A 22908-nucleotide genomic window follows, 5' to 3' on the forward strand; every position below is an offset into this window, starting at 1 on the left:
CCTACTGATTTTCTCAATGATGCATCACGGTAATGTGATTTCCTTGTGCATGAGGCTGAATATCGTTGTTGATTCTTCATTTTCAGATGTATGGGTTGGGTGTCAACTCTTCAGCCATGTTCTTGTTACTCATCATCTACATTATGAATATGCCAGATACATCTCATATGAAAATTACAGTGATGCATTAATATACAGTATTTAAAAAAGATCGCTTGTAGCATTTTGTTGAACTTTTTATTTTTGACAATGATAATTTTATTTAGGGAAAAGTACATACATACAAAATAAGTTACAGGCAGAATGTTGGATTTCTAGATAGAGCCAGTATATACTATGCCTAAAGCCACTAGTACGCATAGTGTTTCGGGTAAGACGTGTAAAAATAAACTTAGAAATTAAGACATAAAACTAAGTGAGAACGTTGGGAAGAATTAAACTGAAGTATAAAAAAAAAAAGACAATAATTACATCTTGAATGGAACAGCAGAAATTGCAACAGATAGTAATTTTAACTGAATAAACAGATGGAATACAATTTTCTTTAAGTTTATACATGGCAAATATCAACAGTTTTATAAATTGAATCATTAATCATCAATGTTTGATAATAGCAAGACATAGGTTGACATTTTGGAGGTAAGGTAGGTTACATGGAGTTGATGAAGTATTACTTAGTGTTTCTCTTAAATGAGTTGAGAGATGGATGGTCTTTGATGTAATTGGGAAGGTCATTCCACATTTTGGGACCCTTGATTTGCAGAGCATTTCTACTTTGGTTAAGTTGCACTCTTGGAATATCAAATAGATATTGTTATATCTAATAAATACATAAATAGATATATATATAAATATATTTTATATGGTTAACATTTTGTATGATTGAAAGCCAATATATGTATTGGGTACTTATGAGATGGTTTGGAGAGGTTCAGTAGGCTGAACTCCATTGACTGATGTCCCAGACTAATATAGCGTTTATCAGTTCGATAGCTCCAGTGAGCCTCCGGGGCTCACCCAGAAAATGACGTTTCATTACATTCAATGTTGGTTTTTCTTGGAGCCCCATAGTGGCTCACTGAAGCTTCCTCACTGAGATGACTCCCCGCTACTGGATCACATCATCGCAGGAGTCCTCTTTGGTGTATCAGAGATCAGTCAATACCTGTCCCCGTACAGAGGTACAGGAAGCAAGGGATGACTATCATCACCCTCACTGGGAAAGCATCCATAAAGTCAGCAAAGCTTTACAGACAACTATAAAGTTCATAAAAGAAGCATCAAAATAGCTAAACTACAGTACTACTCTACAAGTGATTCACTCATAACAATTGGTTCCCTCAAAACTAGCTAAGTCATGTTAGTACTGATGGCAATTACTGGGTGGCCCAGAACCCCAGGCCAACATCTGGCTCCCAGGTCAGTACTGATGTTGACTAACCTACTAGTGTGTGCTTCAGGTCCCCAACTGTCGCAGTGGGTCACACTTTCCCAGCTGAGTGCCAGCTATCCTTCAGACTTTGTCCTTCAGGGGCCATTTGTTGTGTATTGTTCTTTTAGTATTTACCTCACTAGAGTGTGTTTTCTTCCTGACAATCTTGCATGGACTTGCCAATTTTTACACTTTGAGCTGCATAAACTCAGGGTGACCCTTCCCTGGGTGCTCACCTAGCTTTGCCCCTGCACTGTCAGAGTTACTTCTTTGGTGTGTTTGGGAGTTCACCCCATTGAGGCCTGACCACTAGGATGGAGGTGCCCCACTTCAGGCAGTGCACGAGTCGTAGACTCCTCTGTGTAGGCCTTGGGCTGGGGTCGTCCTAATTGGTTGTGTGGGGGTGCGCTAGGGTACATAATGGCTTGTTTATATGGCATGCTGTGGACACCACTTGTAGCCGAGTTGTTTGTAGGCTGTGTTCAGTGTCTGTTCTTTCGGTGGGCATCCCTATTGCCTGGGTGCACTATTTTACTAGTCACCTTCAGGCCCTGATCATTTTTCCTGTGGGTCATTATGGATCAACACTTCGAGTCTACACTCACTATACCCTGCTGCCGGTTAAGTCAATGATACTTTCAACCCCCTGAGTCCTGCAAAGGACTCACTTTGGATCTCCATTATATCTGAACCAGCTTCTCATCAGGAAGCCTACCAGGCAACTGCTGCTTTACGGGTGAGAGTTTCTCATATTGGAGGTTCATGGTTTGGAAGCCCTGGAGTTGGCCCCTATGGTGTTTGGGAATCCAGAATTGGAGGTATTGGTGAACTCCACCTTGACTAAATCCACACCACAGGTGGAAGGGCTCAGAGGTTAACTTGTAGTGTAAATCGACCATCTCCAGAGGTGGCCCATCCACTTCAACAATGGAGGCAGTTTGGTTGTCTCTTCCTACTGGGCAAGAGAAAAGTACAGTAATTTTGTACTTTTAACTTACAAAACCATTGTTGTACTTGGTAAATAATGTATTGCAGTGTTTTGCAGGACTTCAGATTATAAAGCAGATTTTTCTGACTAGAATCATGCACAATAAAACAGCTTGTAATTTCAAAATGTTTAACACTCTGTCCTATACACTGTATTCAAATAAACTTTGTATGATATGCTGTAATCATAAATTTGTAATCTCTTTCAGGCATTCTGGGATTCGACATGACTATGAATATAAATGCATCAAGTGAAGGCAAATACAGTGTCTACTATTTCTCCAATTGTCGCAATTCCAATCAGGATGTTCAATGCTCAAAGTGTCTCTACAAGATTAGTGACTACTATAATGAGGTGAGTTGTCTCTAGACAAACAAATGGATGTATGGTTTTTTTTTTTTATATATACAAGATATATATATATATATATATATATATATATATATATATATATATATAATATATATATATATATATATATATATATATATATATATATATATATATATATATATATATATATATTTATTTATTTTGTCTGGTCGTGATGGTCGAGTGGATAAGGTGCCCTGTACACCAGTTGCATAGTGCTCTTGGCAGTATTGGTTCTAGTCACTTCTGGGGGTGTGAGTTTTCAGTTGCATGTATGCCTGGGGACCATTCAGGCTTGTTCGCATTTGTGTTCCTCACGTGTGCCCCAAAGAATGAGGTGATTTGATAAAATACTATGCCCAAGATTACCATCAGAGTGCCGGTGGGCTGATGGGAAATAGCCTCGGTTACCATAGGCTTTTGTCCAGTCATGATGGTCGAGTGGATAAGGTGCCTTGTACACCAGTTACATAGTGCTCCTGGCAGTATGGGTTCGAGTCACTTCTGGGGTGTGAGTTTTCAGTTGAATGTATGCCTGGGGACCATTCAGGCTTGTTCGCATATATACAAGAGTTCTTACATTCTTGTACAGCCACTAGTACACATAGTGTTTTGGGCAAGTCCTTAATCCTAAGTTCTCTGGAATACGACCCCCGCAAAGAATCGGTTTTACAACCAAGTACCCATTTTACTGTTGAATTAAACATAGGCTACAGTTAAGGATTTGCACCTAGTAAATCCTCCCCGGCCAGGATACGAACCCAGGACAAAGCGCTTGCGGAACACCAGGCGAACGTCTTATCACTACGCCATGAAGACTTAATGTGTCTATCCTATCTGTGGCAGCACAGATAGGATACTGAGTGGACCACTCGCCAATGGAAGTGCTGCCATTTCAGAGGGAAAAAATGGTGATTCTTTTATTTTTCAAATCATATTTTATTTATGCTTCAATAGATATTATATATTGTCATTTGGTACACCTTCGAAATTTCTCAAACGTGATATTGTGTTCAATGTTTGTTGTTTCTGGGAGCCTCCCTTGGTATTTCTCTTGAGTTACACAGTTGTAAATTTTCAAACCTTCAGTACCACACCAGGATCTTAACGATCCATGAGTGCCTACCTCGATAGAGTGCCTTCAGTAGAGAAAAAGGTGAGTCTGTGGATCCAGGACTGCTACTGTAACCAAGTCAAAATACCAGAAATTAAGAGTGCACCTCCAACAGACAAATGGTGTTATTACATTTGCAATAATGACCTTAACTAAGTAAACAATCATTATCTGGGTGGAACTACTGGTCCATAATATCATATTCCTGATATTAGAGTACTGAAACCTTATTTTGTTTTGGCTCCCTACTTTGTGAATATGTGAATGTTTAGCTTGTATGCCTTGCTGATTTTATGAAAAAATAAAATTTATTACTGCAGTTGATTTCAAATGTTTATAAAGAATAAAATACTTCCAAGTAGAATCAATGCTGAATTTGTAATACTTTTAAGTTTCTATTAATTTATGTCTAAACATTTCATATACTGTAATCATTAACTTATGTACATGTATATCAAACTCTCCACAGTGCAGTATATATTTTAATCTTAACAGAACTCATCAATTATGGCCAATGCTGAAAAGATTCACATCCTGGATGAGCCAAAGTGTGGCTATGATGGACTGAAATGCCCTAATGCGGGTAAAGGTTTCCAAAAACACATTGCCTGGGTCATGGGTGGACTCCTCATCATGTGCACCTTTATCTCTACCATTTTATACCGGAACTGGAAGTATGAACAAGAAATCGTTGGTTTGCAGTGGCGTATCAATCAGGTGGACCTGGTACTGAGTAATCACACTTCTGCTGGGAGTAGGGTACGTGAGGCTGGCTTATACTCTACTTCTTCTTCCCTAACCAGCAGGGTACGTAAGTATTCTTTCAGTCCCCTGCACCTCTGTTTTCTATATGGGCATCGTTACGTACTGAATACTTTTTTTATTTTAAAATTTTATCTTTGTTCGTATATCTATGGTCTTGGTGCTTAAACTTATTATTTTATAATCTTTGTCTTATTTATTCAATTTATTGCAGTATTGTTACCTTTTTCAGTGGTCTTTTCTGAGAGGGCTTTTGTTGGTGTCTTCCTGAAGCTAGCTGCTTGGTTAGCTCCAAACCTATCATGCACCACTAGGTACTTGCAAGTCATAAAAGCCCTCCAGAGACAGAAGCAAAATCTGTTTGATTCAGTAGAGGCACCAGGTTAGTGCGGGTCATGGTGACCTAGCTTCATTTTTTAGGGGTTCAGGTGTTGGCCTACCTCAGACGACTGAGTGGTTGGGGCCCTCCCACCGAGCCAGTTCATATGTCAGCTGGCCAGGGATCTGAATTTTCCCAGCTTGCTGGGTTCAGGTTCCTGGTGAACTAGAAGTAGTCCCAGTTGGTTCTATCTAACGTTCAGACTTGGCTGGGCCTCATTTAGTCCTCTTGGTTGGCAATGCTTTCTCTTTCTCCGGCAGCCTTGCTCCATTTGTACCTTTGTCACAGCCTGGTGCTGGATCAGTCCCAGGTCACTCTGTGGTTGGTCGAGTGGTTTTGCAGGAGCCATGATTGGCTCAGAGCTAACCTGGCAGCTAGCTTCAAATAGCCACTGAAGGAATCCACCAGAAAGAGGCGTTTCAATGCATTGAATGTTGAACTTATTTGTTTTTTGTTTTTTTTTATGGCAAATTTGTATTTATATATCTTACTTTCTACAGTATGCTTAAAGCTTTATTCTCTTGTTTAATTTTAAAGCATTTTGCTGTTTATATAAATTTTTAAAATCACAAAATTGCTAGTGTAGCACTTTAGGAATATTGCTTTTGTCTTGATTATAGAAGTTATAGCATAAGATATTTGATTTCAATCACATATACTGTACATGTTTCTAGCTTTTTTTTTTTATCTGTGAAATTATTTATTGCACTAGAACATTGATTTTAGAAGATAAAGATTTAAATATGAATAATCTTGATTACTGTAAAAAATTTTTTTAACTAATGTCAGGTGTGCAAGATGTGACAGAGTTTAGAACCATTTATAAACATTTCTGTACTGTTCACCTGTTTATGGTTAAACATAATTTGTATACGTAAACATGCATAAATGATTGTCTAAAGTGTGTGACACAATTATCCAGACCAATAAGTACCTCCTGATGTCTGATGATCTGAAAATCTAGCTAATTGTTTAGTAATTCTTTTTTATTTTGACATTTATTTTAACAGAAACATGTACTGAATTAATTTTAATGGGAATGTTTTAATAGGAATGAACTAACTTATATGTAGGAAACCAATTAATTTTTTGTGTTATTTGGTATAAATTAATGTCCGCTGCTGCCCAATCACAAAGCAACTTTTCAAATAATTGGGGTTAATAAGGGTTAATGAGCATGGAAAATCAGAAACTTTTATGCTGGAAAATTCAAGAATCCAAGAAAGAAGGATCCAGATAATTGTTTTCCAGTGTGCAGTATACTGTAATGCTGTACAAAGAATGAAAATTTGTGCATTGAAAGTAATGAAATGCTCATTTCTTGAAGGCCCATTCAGTAGCTCCTAAGTCCCTTAGAAAATGCACAGAATATCTGAAGTCCACACGGACCCACCAGGAAACGGCCAGAATCAAGCTCTCTCTATGAGGTGAGTGGAGCTTAGTGATCAGAAATCCACCTAAAATTGGGAAAACTAAACAGAAAGGTTAGGCAGAAGAAAACAAATTACTGTTTGAATGATAGAGATGAACAATTAGAAAAACTAGGCTGCAGACGAATAACCCTAATCCTATGTGCCTGACCAGCCAACCATCTCTTACAAGGTGTTAAATGTTGAAAAACAGTCTGGAACTCTTGTTGAACTCTTGCATTTGGAATCCCTACCAGTACAATAGTCAGTTCTGTACATGTGCAGAGCATTGTCATAGCAGGAAAGGGTCATTGAAAAACAGCCTGGATCTTTTTAAGATATACAAATGAACTATTTAGGGATACAAGTGTGTATGAAAAATTATTGGAACCGGGCAGTTTGACACAGATGCGCTAGCGGTCTAGTGGACGCTGTGGTGGGCAGGACGAAGAGTAGACCGGTCGTCACTTGGATGACGGGCGATGGTCTCCTACAATAACAATGAGTGCATTGTTCTCATACATGCTATAGTGGTGGTCATTCTGTGTTATTTAGTGATAGGCAGTTTTAAATGAAGTTTGTTTATAGAACCCTGTGTGTAGGTGGTGTTTTGTGTTATTTTGATTCATTCACTTATATTTCTTTGACATGTGGTCTATACCCCATCAACCTTGGTCCCTATTTGTAAAGTGTTTAAGTGCCAGGATTTTGTGTATGATTAAAACTCATGTTACCTTTATAGCTCACCAAGGAAGTGTACAATAGCATGATGATCTTACGTCCCAGTTTGTGTGGATCCAATAGTCAATGCATCCCTAAGGCTTTTGTGTGCTGAAAAGTATCCCTCTTAATCTCAACAATCCTGTAACATAACATAAAGTGCCTCACATTTATTGAGTGCTAATTAATGCTGTGTTGCTCAATAAAACCCAGTTGTGAAATTGTACCCAAAGGTGTGTTTCTTGCCCCCTGTAAAATAAGATTTATTGTCAGTCAAGTGTCTTGTGGAGTATATACATATATATCCCTCCCATTATATATTCAAAAGTAAGAACTGGTTTTTGTTAGTTGCACTCTAGAGGACAGCTTTCAAGCCCGTAACTTACAGTGAGGAAGAAGGGAGCAGTGCAGGGATGGGTTGAAACTGAGGGGTTGCCAGCAAAGGGCATTTTTATTGCATTAAATGTTTGATTTCTGGGAATGCCCTCTCAATAGCTTCCTGATGCTGATGCCCAGCAACCAGAAGCAAGGGTCAACAAGAAGACACCCTTAAAAAAGATTTTTCAGCAGAATGGGACAGAAAAGAAGGAACCCGGGCCATAGACCAAGAAGGCACAAAAATGCAAAGACAGTACGTCCAGGGCAAAAGCTAACAAGAGTGTCTGGTAAAACCAAATGATATGAGGTGGCAATATTTAACATTATCAGACAGTCCACAAAAAGCCAGGAAGGAAAAGACTTTGCTACCGGAATCAACAATGACGATAAATGGTGGAAAGACAGGAAAAGACAAAAAGCACACCGAGCTACCTTATACTACTGTCAAGAAGACAGTCACAAATATGACAACACCAGACTAGGCACCTGTTTCCTCTGCAGATGGCAGCACACCTGACATGAAAAGTTCACGTGCAAAGATCAGCCGAGAACCTTGAACCTTTGAGAAACATCTAATTGATCCAGTGAAAGAGACGGAGCCTTGAAAAGATGTGAAAGCCCAGAAATGAAGGCTGAACAAACTACCAAGGAGCCAGAAAGGCCACCCTGCAGATATAAGTCTCCAGTCTAAAAAGAACTGTGAGAAGAACTTGCAGCATGCACTGTAAATGCCTCATGATCCAGAAAAAGGGCAAAATACAGCAAAAGCCTCCAGTTCCATGATGAGGTGAAGCAGTCCACCTACAGACAACTAAATGTCTGCAGTAGCTTAAGGTGGGGAACATCAGTACCTACACCTGAGTGATGGTGTGTATTTTGTAAAAATTAGATTGTGGGTATCAGCTGGTGCTTTTCAAACTTCAAGTAAGTCTAGTAGAATTTCTGAGTGAGATACTTTTAAGCCTATTATAGTACAGTTGATAGTGTGTAGTTGGATAATTTGGATGTGGTTAGTTAGTGAGAGTTATATAATCAACAAACAAACAAATGAACAAATATTAAGTGAACGGTTAAGGCGTGTCTGGGATCCTCTCGGACGTAGGTTCAAACCCTCATCAAAGCCCTTGTGGATTTGTTCATTTGATGCATCATGCTATTGTGATTTCTGTGTGTATTGGATAATCATTATGATTAGAATATCAATGATGATAATAGAGTAAAATTAATTTAGTATGTTATAATTAGTTCTTGCAATATGCTAATTAATGGAGATAATTAAGTAGATAATTAAAACAAAATTATTTGGAAATATCCTTAGCAGTTTTAGCTGTTTAATCATGTAATACTAACAGTTGTGGTTTGGAGTAACTTGAAGGCTCAGTCATCATCAATTGATTTGCAAAATGAGGTGATAATTTTTGTCCTGTAATTTCAATAGATAGCTTACTGATGATGAATCTTCATGAATGTGTTATTAAAACTTCATCCCCATTTTGTTCTCTCAAAGTGGCTGCTCTATTCCAGGCCAATGTACAGTAGAGTAAGGTACAGTAGAGTAAGAGTAAACTCTATGGTCTCTTGTAATTTGTAGAATTAAGTATCAAATACTACGCATGTGATTTTGATCAAGATAAAACAATTACATCACCAGGGAATGAGACCAGCAACCTTTGCCTCATAATAGCATCAACATAGCTTGAATATTCACTATTGATTATTAACATGTTTGCTTTAACATTTAGTGTTCTTTTTCATATATCATGCATTTCTGGGGGAAACCCCCGAGTGGCTCCCTGAAGCTACTATACTGATATAGTACCAGACTACAAGGTGCCATCAGTCACTGAGCTCTTATTGGCTTACCGAGGACTACAAGCCAGGACTTGGTCTCCCTCGGAGAGACACAGGGAGCAGTGACACTATGACAAATTTTATGTAAATTTATTCATGTCTGCCATCCCAAGGAAATGTACCCAGAAAGTCAGCAAATCAAAACAGACCACTGTTTAGCTAGAAATGAGACTGCAGCCTGAAAACAGCCAAATGAACTTCCCCCCAATAATGTAAACAAACTATTGAAAATTTGTGAATCTAGTGCAAGATAGTTTGCTCCCACCTCCTTCCTCCTCTCGTTTAGGAAAAGGAGGGAGGCGGACCAGGTCAGCCGGGTCTGAAGTGCAGCCCACATCTGCTGCAGAGAGTGACAAGGGGCTCCCCCCAGAAAACCTAAAAAAACTCCTAAAACGTTTGTCCACGATTAAGCCCCCACACCCACCATGGAGCTACAATTAGAGGACATGGAACCCAACAAAACGAGACCCCTCCCAGCGGTGCAGTGTGGACATATTCCCCACAATCGTTACCTTAAGAACCATCAGAGATCGGGTTTGTTGAAATCTGGTTCAACAATGATGGTAGGGTTTGATGTAAAAGTTTTTCCCTTGCTCAACCATGTCAGGTACTCCAGTTCTCTGGACAAGAGAAAGTGCCAACTCAACTCACTCGGCATCAGAAAAAAAGAAGGCAACTGAATGAATAATCAAGAACAGAACCAAGTCAACAGGAAGGAACAACCAGAAAGGAGAAGTGGTGGAGAGGAAAATAAGAAAGAAACCAAAGGAAGAGAAAAAGGGATCCAGCAAAATGAATGAAGAAAGCTGCAGGAGTACAAGGGGGTAAAAGGACAGGTGAAACGCCATCACATGACCATGACACTGACAACTGCCCACCAACGCCGACAATGGGCTGGATAGACAGGGCAGGGATGGATGGAAAGACAAGTGGATGGGTGGATAAACAGATGGATGGATGGGTAGATATATGGACGGATGGATAGATAGATGATTAGATGGATGTTTGTACAGATAGATGGATAAAAAGTGGATAGATAGATGGACAGGTAATGGATAGATCAATGGTTAGTTGAATAGATGGATGGATAGATGGAGAAATGTTTGGATAGGTAAATTAATGGACAGATGGGACAGACCCAGGTAACACCAGGTACTGCCCTCCCCCCCTCCCCTTTTGTACACACAAACACACACACACACACACACACACACACACACACATACACACACACACACACACACACACACACACACACACACACACACACACACACACACACACACACACACACACACACACACACACACACACACACACACTTGACCCCTAGGGTCAACACTTGCAGCAGAGGAGCTCCAGCATATTTCAATAATCCTAAGTATTGTAGTACAGGTTGATGGTAGTGAGTGGTGTCCCAGAGAACATAAAGGTATAGTGCTCTTGAAAAATAGGTGAGATAACAGGAAAGTGCTAAGGGAAGTGAAAAATCGGATGAGAAAAAGTTGCCCTAGTGTTTACAGTGCAGAGAAGAACATTCAAGATGGCCACTGGCAAGGGGAAAAACAAAACAGAGCTTGATTTTGAGGGATTCAATGAAGAAAGCATTGATATTAGTAGTCTACATAACAAGTTGGTAAATTTAGATACTATAGTGAACTCTCATGTAGAAATAATTAGTAAATTGAAAGAAAGTAATGACCATTTGAATAGCAAAGTTTTATGTCTTGAGGGTTTAGTGAAAGACTTGCGCAAGGATAAGAATCAATTGGAAACAAATTGCAAAGCCATGGAAGAAGAAAATAAACTCTTAAAAATAGCTTTGGAAGAAGTTAAAGTAAATTTAAACATAAATGACTACAATAGGTTAGGCAAGGAAATTCAACAGGAGAAACAGCTTTTGTCAGCACAGATGGAGGAAGTTACACAGGGAATAGAACAGTGCAAGAAAGATATGCAACTCACTTATGCACAAGTGGCCAAGGAGAAGGAAAAAATAGAAGAAGCAGTAAAGGAAGTCAAACACTGCAGCAACCAAGATAAAACAAACATTAGGCTAGAAGTGAGGAAAGAATTGGCATCTAACCCGAAGTTGGTGCAAAACACAGTTGATCGGAGTAAGTCCCTGATCATTTTTGGCTGCAAAGAAAAGGCGATAACATCTAGGTCAGAAAGAGCTGTAGAAGAAGCTAAAGTAGTAGATAAAATTGTTGGGCTCGTGGAAGGTCTTACAAACAGAGAGAATGTGTGCGACTACAGGAGAATAGGCAGGTACGTAAAAGGGAAAGATCGACCTTTGAGGATCACCCTAAACGGTGCCAAACAGATGGAAGAAGTACTAAGGAATGCTAGAAAATTGCAAAGGGATGAGGATGGGAAAGGGTGGTCGTTAAGACGAGATCTTTCAAAAGAAGATAGAGAGAAGCTGAAACTGAACCTCGCCGAGGCAAAACATTTAAATGAGAGCAGGAATGAAGAAGAAATAAATTCTTTTTTCTACAAAGTGATAGGGGTAGGCAAACCAGTAAAGTGGTACATAAAGGCAAACCAACAAAATCAATAGAGAGAGGGGGAGTGAAGAATAAGGAGAGGGGGAACAAGTTCCTGAAGATTGCATACACCAACATAGATGGAGTGAGATCGAAGATACTGGAGTTAAGTGATGTAATACAGCTGCAGACACCAGACATTGTTGCACTCACGGAGACAAAACTTGAAGATGTAATTTTAAATGAGGTCATATTCCCAAGGGGCTACTCAATTTGGAGACGGGACAGAAAAATTAGGAAAGGCGGTGGCGTTGCTGTGCTGGTAAAAGAACACCTAAAGGTGAAGGAAATAATGACTGCCAATCCACAAGAAGTTGACATAATAGCACTAGAGATCTGCTATGAGGATGATAAACTAATGATGATAAATGCATATAGTCCACCGCCAAGCAGCACATGGTCAAAGGAGGAGCTAGATAGTAAACGTGAAGGTCTTATAACAATAATGAGAGAGATTATAGCGAGAGCGGATAACGATAGATCACGACTGTTGATAGTCGGTGACTTCAACTTGAAATCCATAGACTGGGAAGCATATGAAGCTAAAACAGAAGATTTTTGGACCTGTAAATTTGTAGACCTCATCCTGGAAACATTCTTGTATCAACATGTTAAACAAGCTACGAGGATGAGGGAAGGGGACGTTCCCTCCATGCTAGATTTGATATTTACCAGGAAGGAGGAAGAGATATTTGACATTCAGTACCTTCCTCCCTTGGGTAAAAGTGACCATGTCTTTTTGGGAATAAAGTATGCAATGCGTTATAAGCTGGAAGAAAATAAGGAGGTTGAAGCAGTTGAAAAACCAGACTTCAGGAGAGGACATTATGGTGACCTTAGAAATTTTTTTAGTGAGTATAATTGGACAGACTTGATGCTAGGCAAGGAAGTGAATGAGATGTATGGCAAGTTTTGTGAAATATATGATAAAGGCACAAAAAAATTTATACCAAAACAGAGATGCAGAACTAGGAAACAGGATTGGTTCAATAGAAATTGCGAGAGGGCTAGAGACCGAAAGACACAAAAATGGAATCAATACAGGAAGAGGCCGAACCCCCAAACATACCAGCGATACAAAGATGCGAGAAACAACTACACGGCAGTGAGGAGAGAGGCAGAAAGAAATTTTGAAAAAGGGATTGCGGACAAATGTAAAACAGAACCAGGTCTATTCTATAAATTCATAAACAACAAATTGCAGGTAAAGGATAATATTCAGAGGTTGAAAATGGGAAATAGATTCACGGAAGATGAAAAGGAAATGTGTGAAACACTAAACGAAAAGTTCCAAAGTGTGTTTGTACAAAATGAAATCTTTAGGGAACCAGATACAATAAGAATTCCAGAGAACAACATAGAACACATAGAGGTGGCTAGAGACGAAGTGGAAAAAATGCTCAAGGAGCTCGGTAAGAACAAAGCAGCTGGCCCAGATGGCGTTTCACCATGGGTTCTGAGAGAATGTGCATCTGAGCTCAGCATTCCACTTCACCTGATCTTTCAGGCATCCCTGTGTACAGGAATCGTAGCAGACGGGTGGAAACAGGCTAACATAGTTCCAATCTACAAAAGTGGCAGCAGGGAAGACCCCCTCAATTATAGACCTGTATCATTGACAAGTGTAATAGTGAAAGTATTGGAAAAACTAATCAAAACTAAATGGGTAGAACACCTAGAGAGAAATGATATAATATCAGACAGACAGTATGGTTTTCGATCTGGAAGATCCTGTGTATCGAATTTACTCAGTTTCTATGATCGAGCCACAGAGATATTACAGGAAAGAGATGGTTGGGTTGACTGCATCTATCTGGACCTAAAAAAGGCTTTCGACAGAGTTCCACATAAGAGGTTGTTCTGGAAACTGGAAAATATTGGAGGGGTGACAGGTAAGCTTCTATCATGGATGAAAAATTTTCTGACTGATAGAAAAATGAGGGCAGTAATCAGAGGCAATGTATCAGAATGGAGAAATGTCACAAGTGGAGTACCACAGGGTTCAGTTCTTGCACCAGTGATGTTTATTGTGTACATAAATGATCTACCAGTTGGTATACAGAATTATATGAACATGTTTGCTGATGATGCTAAGATAATAGGAAGGATAAGAAATTTAGATGACTGTCATGCCCTTCAAGAAGACCTGGACAAAATAAGTATATGGAGCACCACTTGGCAAATGGAATTTAATGTTAATAAATGTCATGTTATGGAATGTGGAATAGGAGAACATAGACCCCACACAACCTATATATTATGTGAGAAATCTTTAAAGAATTCTGATAAAGAAAGAGATCTAGGAGTGGTTCTAGATAGAAAACTATCACCTGAGGACCACATAAAGAATATTGTGCAAGGAGCCTATGCTATGCTTTCTAACTTCAGAATTGCATTTAAATACATGGATGGCGATATACTAAAGAAATTGTTCATGACTTTTGTTAGGCCAAAGCTAGAATATGCAGCTGTTGTGTGGTGCCCATATCTTAAGAAGCACATCAACAAACTGGAAAAGGTGCAAAGACATGCTACTAAGTGGCTCCCAGAACTGAAGGGCAAGAGCTACGAGGAGAGGTTAGAAGCATTAAATATGCCAAAACTAGAAGACAGAAGAAAAAGAGGTGATATGATCACTACATACAAAATAGTTACAGGAATTGATAAAATCGACAGGGAAGACTTCCTGAGACCTGGAATTTCAAGAACAAGAGGTCATAGATTTAAACTAGCTAAACACAGATGCCGAAGAAATATAAGAAAATTCACCTTCGCAAATAGAGTGGTAGACGGTTGGAACAAGTTAAGTGAGAAGGTGGTGGAGGCCAAGACCGTCAGTAGTTTCAAAGCATTATATGACAAAGAGTGCTGGGAAGACGGGACACCACGAGCGTAGCTCTCATCCTGTAACTACACTTAGGTAATTACTTAGGTAATTACACACTTCAAAAATTCAAAAGGTGACACCCCTAGGGTCAACACTTGCAGCAGAGGAGCTCCAGCATATTTCAACAATCCTAAGTATTGTAGTACAGGTTGATGGTAGTGAGTGGTGTCCCAGAGAACATAAAGGTATAGTGCTCTTGAAAAATAGGTGAGATAACAGGAAAGTGCTAAGGGAAGTGAAAAATCGGATGAGAAAAAGTTGCCCTAGTGTTTACAGTGCAGAGAAGAACATTCAAGATGGCCACTGGCAAGGGGAAAAACAAAACAGAGCTTGATTTTGAGGGATTCAATGAAGAAAGCATTGATATTAGTAGTCTACATAACAAGTTGGTAAATTTAGATACTATAGTGAACTCTCATGTAGAAATAATTAGTAAATTGAAAGAAAGTAATGACCATTTGAATAGCAAAGTTTTATGTCTTGAGGGTTTAGTGAAAGACTTGCGCAAGGATAAGAATCAATTGGAAACAAATTGCAAAGCCATGGAAGAAGAAAATAAACTCTTAAAAATAGCTTTGGAAGAAGTTAAAGTAAATTTAAACATAAATGACTACAATAGGTTAGGCAAGGAAATTCAACAGGAGAAACAGCTTTTGTCAGCACAGATGGAGGAAGTTACACAGGGAATAGAACAGTGCAAGAAAGATATGCAACTCACTTATGCACAAGTGGCCAAGGAGAAGGAAAAAATAGAAGAAGCAGTAAAGGAAGTCAAACACTGCAGCAACCAAGATAAAACAAACATTAGGCTAGAAGTGAGGAAAGAATTGGCATCTAACCCGAAGTTGGTGCAAAACACAGTTGATCGGAGTAAGTCCCTGATCATTTTTGGCTGCAAAGAAAAGGCGATAACATCTAGGTCAGAAAGAGCTGTAGAAGAAGCTAAAGTAGTAGATAAAATTGTTGGCCTCGTGGAAGGTCTTACAAACAGAGAGAATGTGTGCGACTACAGGAGAATAGGCAGGTACGTAAAAGGGAAAGATCGACCTTTGAGGATCACCCTAAACGGTGCCAAACAGATGGAAGAAGTACTAAGGAATGCTAGAAAATTGCAAAGGGATGAGGATGGGAAAGGGTGGTCATTAAGACGAGATCTTTCAAAAGAAGATAGAGAGAAGCTGAAACTGAACCTCGCCGAGGCAAAACATTTAAATGAGAGCAGGAATGAAGAAGAAATAAATTCTTTTTTCTACAAAGTGATAGGGGTAGGCAAACCAGTAAAGTGGTACATAAAGGCAAACCAACAAAATCAATAGAGAGAGGGGGAGTGAAGAATAAGGAGAGGGGGAACAAGTTCCTGAAGATTGCATACACCAACATAGATGGAGTGAGATCGAAGATACTGGTGTTAAGTGATGTAATACAGCTGCAGACACCAGACATTGTTGCACTCACGGAGACAAAACTTGAAGATGTAATTTTAAATGAGGTCATATTCCCGAGGGGCTACTCAATTTGGAGACGGGACAGAAAAATTAGGAAAGGCGGTGGCGTTGCTGTGCTGGTAAAAGAACACCTAAAGGGGAAGGAAATAATGACTGCCAATCCACAAGAAGTTGACATAATAGCACTAGAGATCTGCTATGAGGATGATAAACTAATGATGATAAATGCATATAGTCCACCGCCAAGCAGCACATGGTCAAAGGAGGAGCTAGATAGTAAACGTGAAGGTCTTATAACAATAATGAGAGAGATTATAGCGAGAGCGGATAACGATAGATCACGACTGTTGATAGTCGGTGACTTCAACTTGAAATCCATAGACTGGGAAGCATATGAAGCTAAAACAGAAGATTTTTGGACCTGTAAATTTGTAGACCTCATCCTGGAAACATTCTTGTATCAACATGTTAAACAAGCTACGAGGATGAGGGAAGGGGACGTTCCCTCCATGCTAGATTTGATATTTACCAGGAAGGAGGAAGAGATATTTGACATTCAGTACCTTCCTCCCTTGGGTAAAAGTGACCATGTCTTTTTGGGAATAAAGTATGCAATGCGTTATAAGCTGGAAGAAAATAAGGAGGTTGAAGCAGTTGAAAAACCAGACTTCAGGAGAGGACATTATGGTGACCTTAGAAATTTTTTTAGTGAGTATAATTGGACAGACTTGATGCTAGGCAAGGAAGTGAATGAGATGTATGTCAAGTTTTGTGAAATATATGATAAAGGCACAAAAAAATTTATACCAAAACAGAGATGCAGAACTAGGAAACAGGATTGGTTCAATAGAAATTGCGAGAGGGCTAGAGACCGAAAGACACAAAAATGGAATCAATACAGGAAGAGGCCGAACCCCCAAACATACCAGCGATACAAAGATGCGAGAAACAACTACACGGCAGTGAGGAGAGAGGCAGAAAGAAATTTTGAAAAAGGGATTGCGGACAAATGTAAAACAGAACCAGGTCTATTCTATAAATTCATAAACAACAAATTGCAGGTAAAGGATAATATTCAGAGGTTGAAAATGGGAAATAGATTCACGGAAGATGAAAAGGAAATGTGTGAAACACTAAACGAAAAGTTCCAAAGTGTGTTTGTACAAAATGAAATCTTTAGGGAACCAGATACAATAAGAATTCCAGAGAACAACATAGAACACATAGAGGTGTCTAGAGACGAAGTGGAAAAAATGCTCAAGGAGCTCGGTAAGAACAAAGCAGCTGGCCCAGATGGCGTTTCACCATGGGTTCTGAGAGAATGTGCATCTGAGCTCAGCATTCCACTTCACCTGATCTTTCAGGCATCCCTGTGTACAGGAATCGTAGCAGACGGGTGGAAACAGGCTAACATAGTTCCAATCTACAAAAGTGGCAGCAGGGAAGACCCCCTCAATTATAGACCTGTATCATTGACAAGTGTAATAGTGAAAGTATTGGAAAAACTAATCAAAACTAAATGGGTAGAACACCTAGAGAGAAATGATATAATATCAGACAGACAGTATGGTTTTCGATCTGGAAGATCCTGTGTATCGAATTTACTCAGTTTCTATGATCGAGCCACAGAGATATTACAGGAAAGAGATGGTTGGGTTGACTGCATCTATCTGGACCTAAAAAAGGCTTTCGACAGAGTTCCACATAAGAGGTTGTTCTGGAAACTGGAAAATATTGGAGGGGTGACAGGTAAGCTTCTATCATGGATGAAAAATTTTCTGACTGATAGAAAAATGAGGGCAGTTATCAGAGGCAATGTATCAGAATGGAGAAATGTCACAAGTGGAGTACCACAGGGTTCAGTTCTTGCACCAGTGATGTTTATTGTGTACATAAATGATCTACCAGTTGGTATACAGAATTATATGAACATGTTTGCTGATGATGCTAAGATAATAGGAAGGATAAGAAATTTAGATGACTGTCATGCCCTTCAAAAAGACCTGGACAAAATAAGTATATGGAGCACCACTTGGCAAATGGAATTTAATGTTAATAAATGTCATGTTATGGAATGTGGAATAGGAGAACATAGACCCCACACAACCTATATATTATGTGAGAAATCTTTAAAGAATTCTGATAAAGAAAGAGATCTAGGAGTGGTTCTAGATAGAAAACTATCACCTGAGGACCACATAAAGAATATTGTGCAAGGAGCCTATGCTATGCTTTCTAACTTCAGAATTGCATTTAAATACATGGATGGCGATATACTAAAGAAATTGTTCATGACTTTTGTTAGGCCAAAGCTAGAATATGCAGCTGTTGTGTGGTGCCCATATCTTAAGAAGCACATCAACAAACTGGAAAAGGTGCAAAGACATGCTACTAAGTGGCTCCCAGAACTGAAGGGCAAGAGCTACGAGGAGAGGTTAGAAGCATTAAATATGCCAAAACTAGAAGACAGAAGAAAAAGAGGTGATATGATCACTACATACAAAATAGTAACAGGAATTGATAAAATCGACAGGGAAGACTTCCTGAGACCTGGAATTTCAAGAACAAGAGGTCATAGATTTAAACTAGCTAAACACAGATGCCGAAGAAATATAAGAAAATTCACCTTCGCAAATAGAGTGGTAGACGGTTGGAACAAGTTAAGTGAGAAGGTGGTGGAGGCCAAGACCGTCAGTAGTTTCAAAGCGTTATATGACAAAGAGTGCTGGGAAGACGGGACACCACGAGCGTAGCTCTCATCCTGTAACTACACTTAGGTAATTACACTTAGGTAATTACACACACACACACACACACACACACACACACACACACACACACACACACACACACACACATACACACTTATTCAAAAGGTGACACCCCTAGGGTCAACACTTGCAGCAGAGGAGCTCCAGCATATTTCAACAATCCTAAGTATTGTAGTACAGGTTGATGGTAGTGAGTGGTGTCCCACAGAACATAAAGGTATAGTGCTCTTGAAAAATAGGTGAGATAACAGGAAAGTGCTAAGGGAAGTGAAGAATCGGATGAGAAAAAGTTGCCCTAGTGTTTACAGTGCAGAGAAGAACATTCAAGATGGCCACTGGCAAGGGGAAAAACAAAACAGAGCTTGATTTTGAGGGATTCAATGAAGAAAGCATTGATATTAGTAGTCTACATAACAAGTTGGTAAATTTAGATACTATAGTGAACTCTCATGTAGAAATAATTAGTAAATTGAAAGAAAGTAATGACCATTTGAATAGCAAAGTTTTATGTCTTGAGGGTTTAGTGAAAGACTTGCGCAAGGATAAGAATCAATTGGAAACAAATTGCAAAGCCATGGAAGAAGAAAATAAACTCTTAAAAATAGCTTTGGAAGAAGTTAAAGTAAATTTAAACATAAATGACTACAATAGGTTAGGCAAGGAAATTCAACAGGAGAAACAGCTTTTGTCAGCACAGATGGAGGAAGTTACACAGGGAATAGAACAGTGCAAGAAAGATATGCAACTCACTTATGCACAAGTGGCCAAGGAGAAGGAAAAAATAGAAGAAGCAGTAAAGGAAGTCAAACACTGCAGCAACCAAGATAAAACAAACATTAGGCTAGAAGTGAGGAAAGAATTGGCATCTAACCCGAAGTTGGTGCAAAACACAGTTGATCGGAGTAAGTCCCTGATCATTTTTGGCTGCAAAGAAAAGGCGATAACATCTAGGTCAGAAAGAGCTGTAGAAGAAGCTAAAGTAGTAGATAAAATTGTTGGCCTCGTGGAAGGTCTTACAAACAGAGAGAATGTGTGCGACTACAGGAGAATAGGCAGGTACGTAAAAGGGAAAGATCGACCTTTGAGGATCACCCTAAACGGTGCCAAACAGATGGAAGAAGTACTAAGGAATGCTAGAAAATTGCAAAGGGATGAGGATGGGAAAGGGTGGTCGTTAAGACGAGATCTTTCAAAAGAAGATAGAGAGAAGCTGAAACTGAACCTCGCCGAGGCAAAACATTTAAATGAGAGCAGGAATGAAGAAGAAATAAATTCTTTTTTCTACAAAGTGATAGGGGTAGGCAAACCAGTAAAGTGGTACATAAAGGCAAACCAACAAAATCAATAGAGAGAGGGGGAGTGAAGAATAAGGAGAGGGGGAACAAGTTCCTGAAGATTGCATACACCAACATAGATGGAGTGAGATCGAAGATACTGGAGTTAAGTGATGTAATACAGCTGCAGACACCAGACATTGTTGCACTCACGGAGACAAAACTTGAAGATGTAATTTTAAATGAGGTCATATTCCCAAGGGGCTACTCAATTTGGAGACGGGACAGAAAAATTAGGAAAGGCGGTGGCGTTGCTGTGCTGGTAAAAGAACACCTAAAGGTGAAGGAAATAATGACTGCCAATCCACAAGAAGTTGACATAATAGCACTAGAGATCTGCTATGAGGATGATAAACTAATGATGATAAATGCATATAGTCCACCGCCAAGCAGCACATGGTCAAAGGAGGAGCTAGATAGTAAACGTGAAGGTCTTATAACAATAATGAGAGAGATTATAGCGAGAGCGGATAACGATAGATCACGACTGTTGATAGTCGGTGACTTCAACTTGAAATCCATAGACTGGGAAGCATATGAAGCTAAAACAGAAGATTTTTGGACCTGTAAATTTGTAGACCTCATCCTGGAAACATTCTTGTATCAACATGTTAAACAAGCTACGAGGATGAGGGAAGGGGACGTTCCCTCCATGCTAGATTTGATATTTACCAGGAAGGAGGAAGAGATATTTGACATTCAGTACCTTCCTCCCTTGGGTAAAAGTGACCATGTCTTTTTGGGAATAAAGTATGCAATGCGTTATAAGCTGGAAGAAAATAAGGAGGTTGAAGCAGTTGAAAAACCAGACTTCAGGAGAGGACATTATGGTGACCTTAGAAATTTTTTTAGTGAGTATAATTGGACAGACTTGATGCTAGGCAAGGAAGTGAATGAGATGTATGGCAAGTTTTGTGAAATATATGATAAAGGCACAAAAAAATTTATACCAAAACAGAAATGCAGGACCAGAAAACAGGATTGGTTCGACAGAAATTGTGAGAGGGCAAGAGACCAAAAGACACAAAAATGGAATCAGTATAGGAAGAGGCCAAACCCCCAAACATACCAGCGATACAAAGATGCGAGAAACAATTATACAGCAGTAAGGAGAGAGGCAGAAAGAAATTTTGAAAAAGGGATAGCAGATAAATGTAAAACAGAACCGGGCCTATTCTACAAATTCATAAACAACAAATTACAGGTAAAGGATAATATCCAGAGGTTGGAAATGGGAAACAGATTCACGGAAAATGAAAAGGAAATGTGTGAAACATTAAATGAAAAGTTCCAAAGTGTGTTTGTACAAAATGAAATCTTCAGAGAACCAGACACAATAAGAATTCCAGAGAACAACATAGAGCGGATAGAGGTGTCTAGAGATGAAGTGGAAAATATGCTAAAGGAGCTCGGGAGGAACAAAGCAGCTGGCCCAGATGGCGTTTCACCATGGGTTCTGAGAGAATGTGCATCTGAGCTCAGCATTCCACTTCACCTGATCTTTCAGGCATCCCTGTGTACAGGAATCGTAGCAGACGTGTGGAAACAGGCTAACATAGTTCCAATCTACAAAAGTGGCAGCAGGGAAGACCCCCTCAATTATAGACCTGTATCATTGACAAGTGTAATAGTGAAAGTATTGGAAAAGCTAATCAAAACTAAATGGGTAGAACACCTGGAGAGAAATGATATAATATCAGACAGACAGTATGGTTTTCGATCAGGAAGATCCTGTGTATCGAATTTACTCAGTTTCTATGATCGGGCCACAGAGATATTACAGGAAAGAGATGGCTGGGTTGACTGCATCTATCTGGACCTAAAAAAGGCTTTCGACAGAGTTCCACATAAGAGGTTGTTCTGGAAACTGGAAAATATTGGAGGGGTGACAGGTAAGCTTCTATCATGGATGAAAAATTTTCTGACTGATAGAAAAATGAGGGCAGTAATCAGAGGCAATGTATCGGAATGGAGAAATGTCACAAGTGGAGTACCACAGGGTTCAGTTCTTGCACCAGTGATGTTTATTGTGTACATAAATGATCTACCAGTTGGTATACAGAATTATATGAACATGTTTGCTGATGATGCTAAGATAATAGGAAGGATAAGAAATTTAGATGATTGTCATGCCCTTCAAGAAGACCTGGACAAAATAAGTATATGGAGCACCACTTGGCAAATGGAATTTAATGTTAATAAATGTCATGTTATGGAATGTGGAATAGGAGAACATAGACCCCACACAACCTATATATTATGTGAGAAATCTTTAAAGAATTCTGATAAAGAAAGAGATCTAGGAGTGGTTCTAGATAGAAAACTATCACCTGAGGACCACATTAAGAATATTGTGCAAGGAGCCTATGCAATGCTTTCTAACTTCAGAATTGCATTTAAATACATGGATGGCGATATACTAAAGAAATTGTTCATGACTTTTGTTAGGCCAAAGCTAGAATATGCAGCTGTTGTGTGGTGCCCATATCTTAAGAAGCACATCAACAAACTGGAAAA

General features: G+C 39.3%; 1 protein-coding gene across 1 annotated transcript in view; it reads left to right on the forward strand.

Annotated features, from left to right (window-relative positions):
* LOC123761727 (receptor-type guanylate cyclase Gyc76C) overlaps positions 1-22908 on the forward strand; it is a 321982-nt gene that overhangs the window by 272217 nt on the left and 26857 nt on the right. Inside the window, 2 exon segments of the mRNA XM_045747876.2 lie at positions 2629-2774; positions 4402-4665. Of these exon segments, the coding sequence (XP_045603832.2) occupies positions 2629-2774; positions 4402-4665 (410 nt within the window).

This window comes from Procambarus clarkii, chromosome 24 (genome assembly GCF_040958095.1).
Source record: "Procambarus clarkii isolate CNS0578487 chromosome 24, FALCON_Pclarkii_2.0, whole genome shotgun sequence".
NCBI classification, from domain to species: domain Eukaryota; kingdom Metazoa; phylum Arthropoda; class Malacostraca; order Decapoda; family Cambaridae; genus Procambarus; species Procambarus clarkii.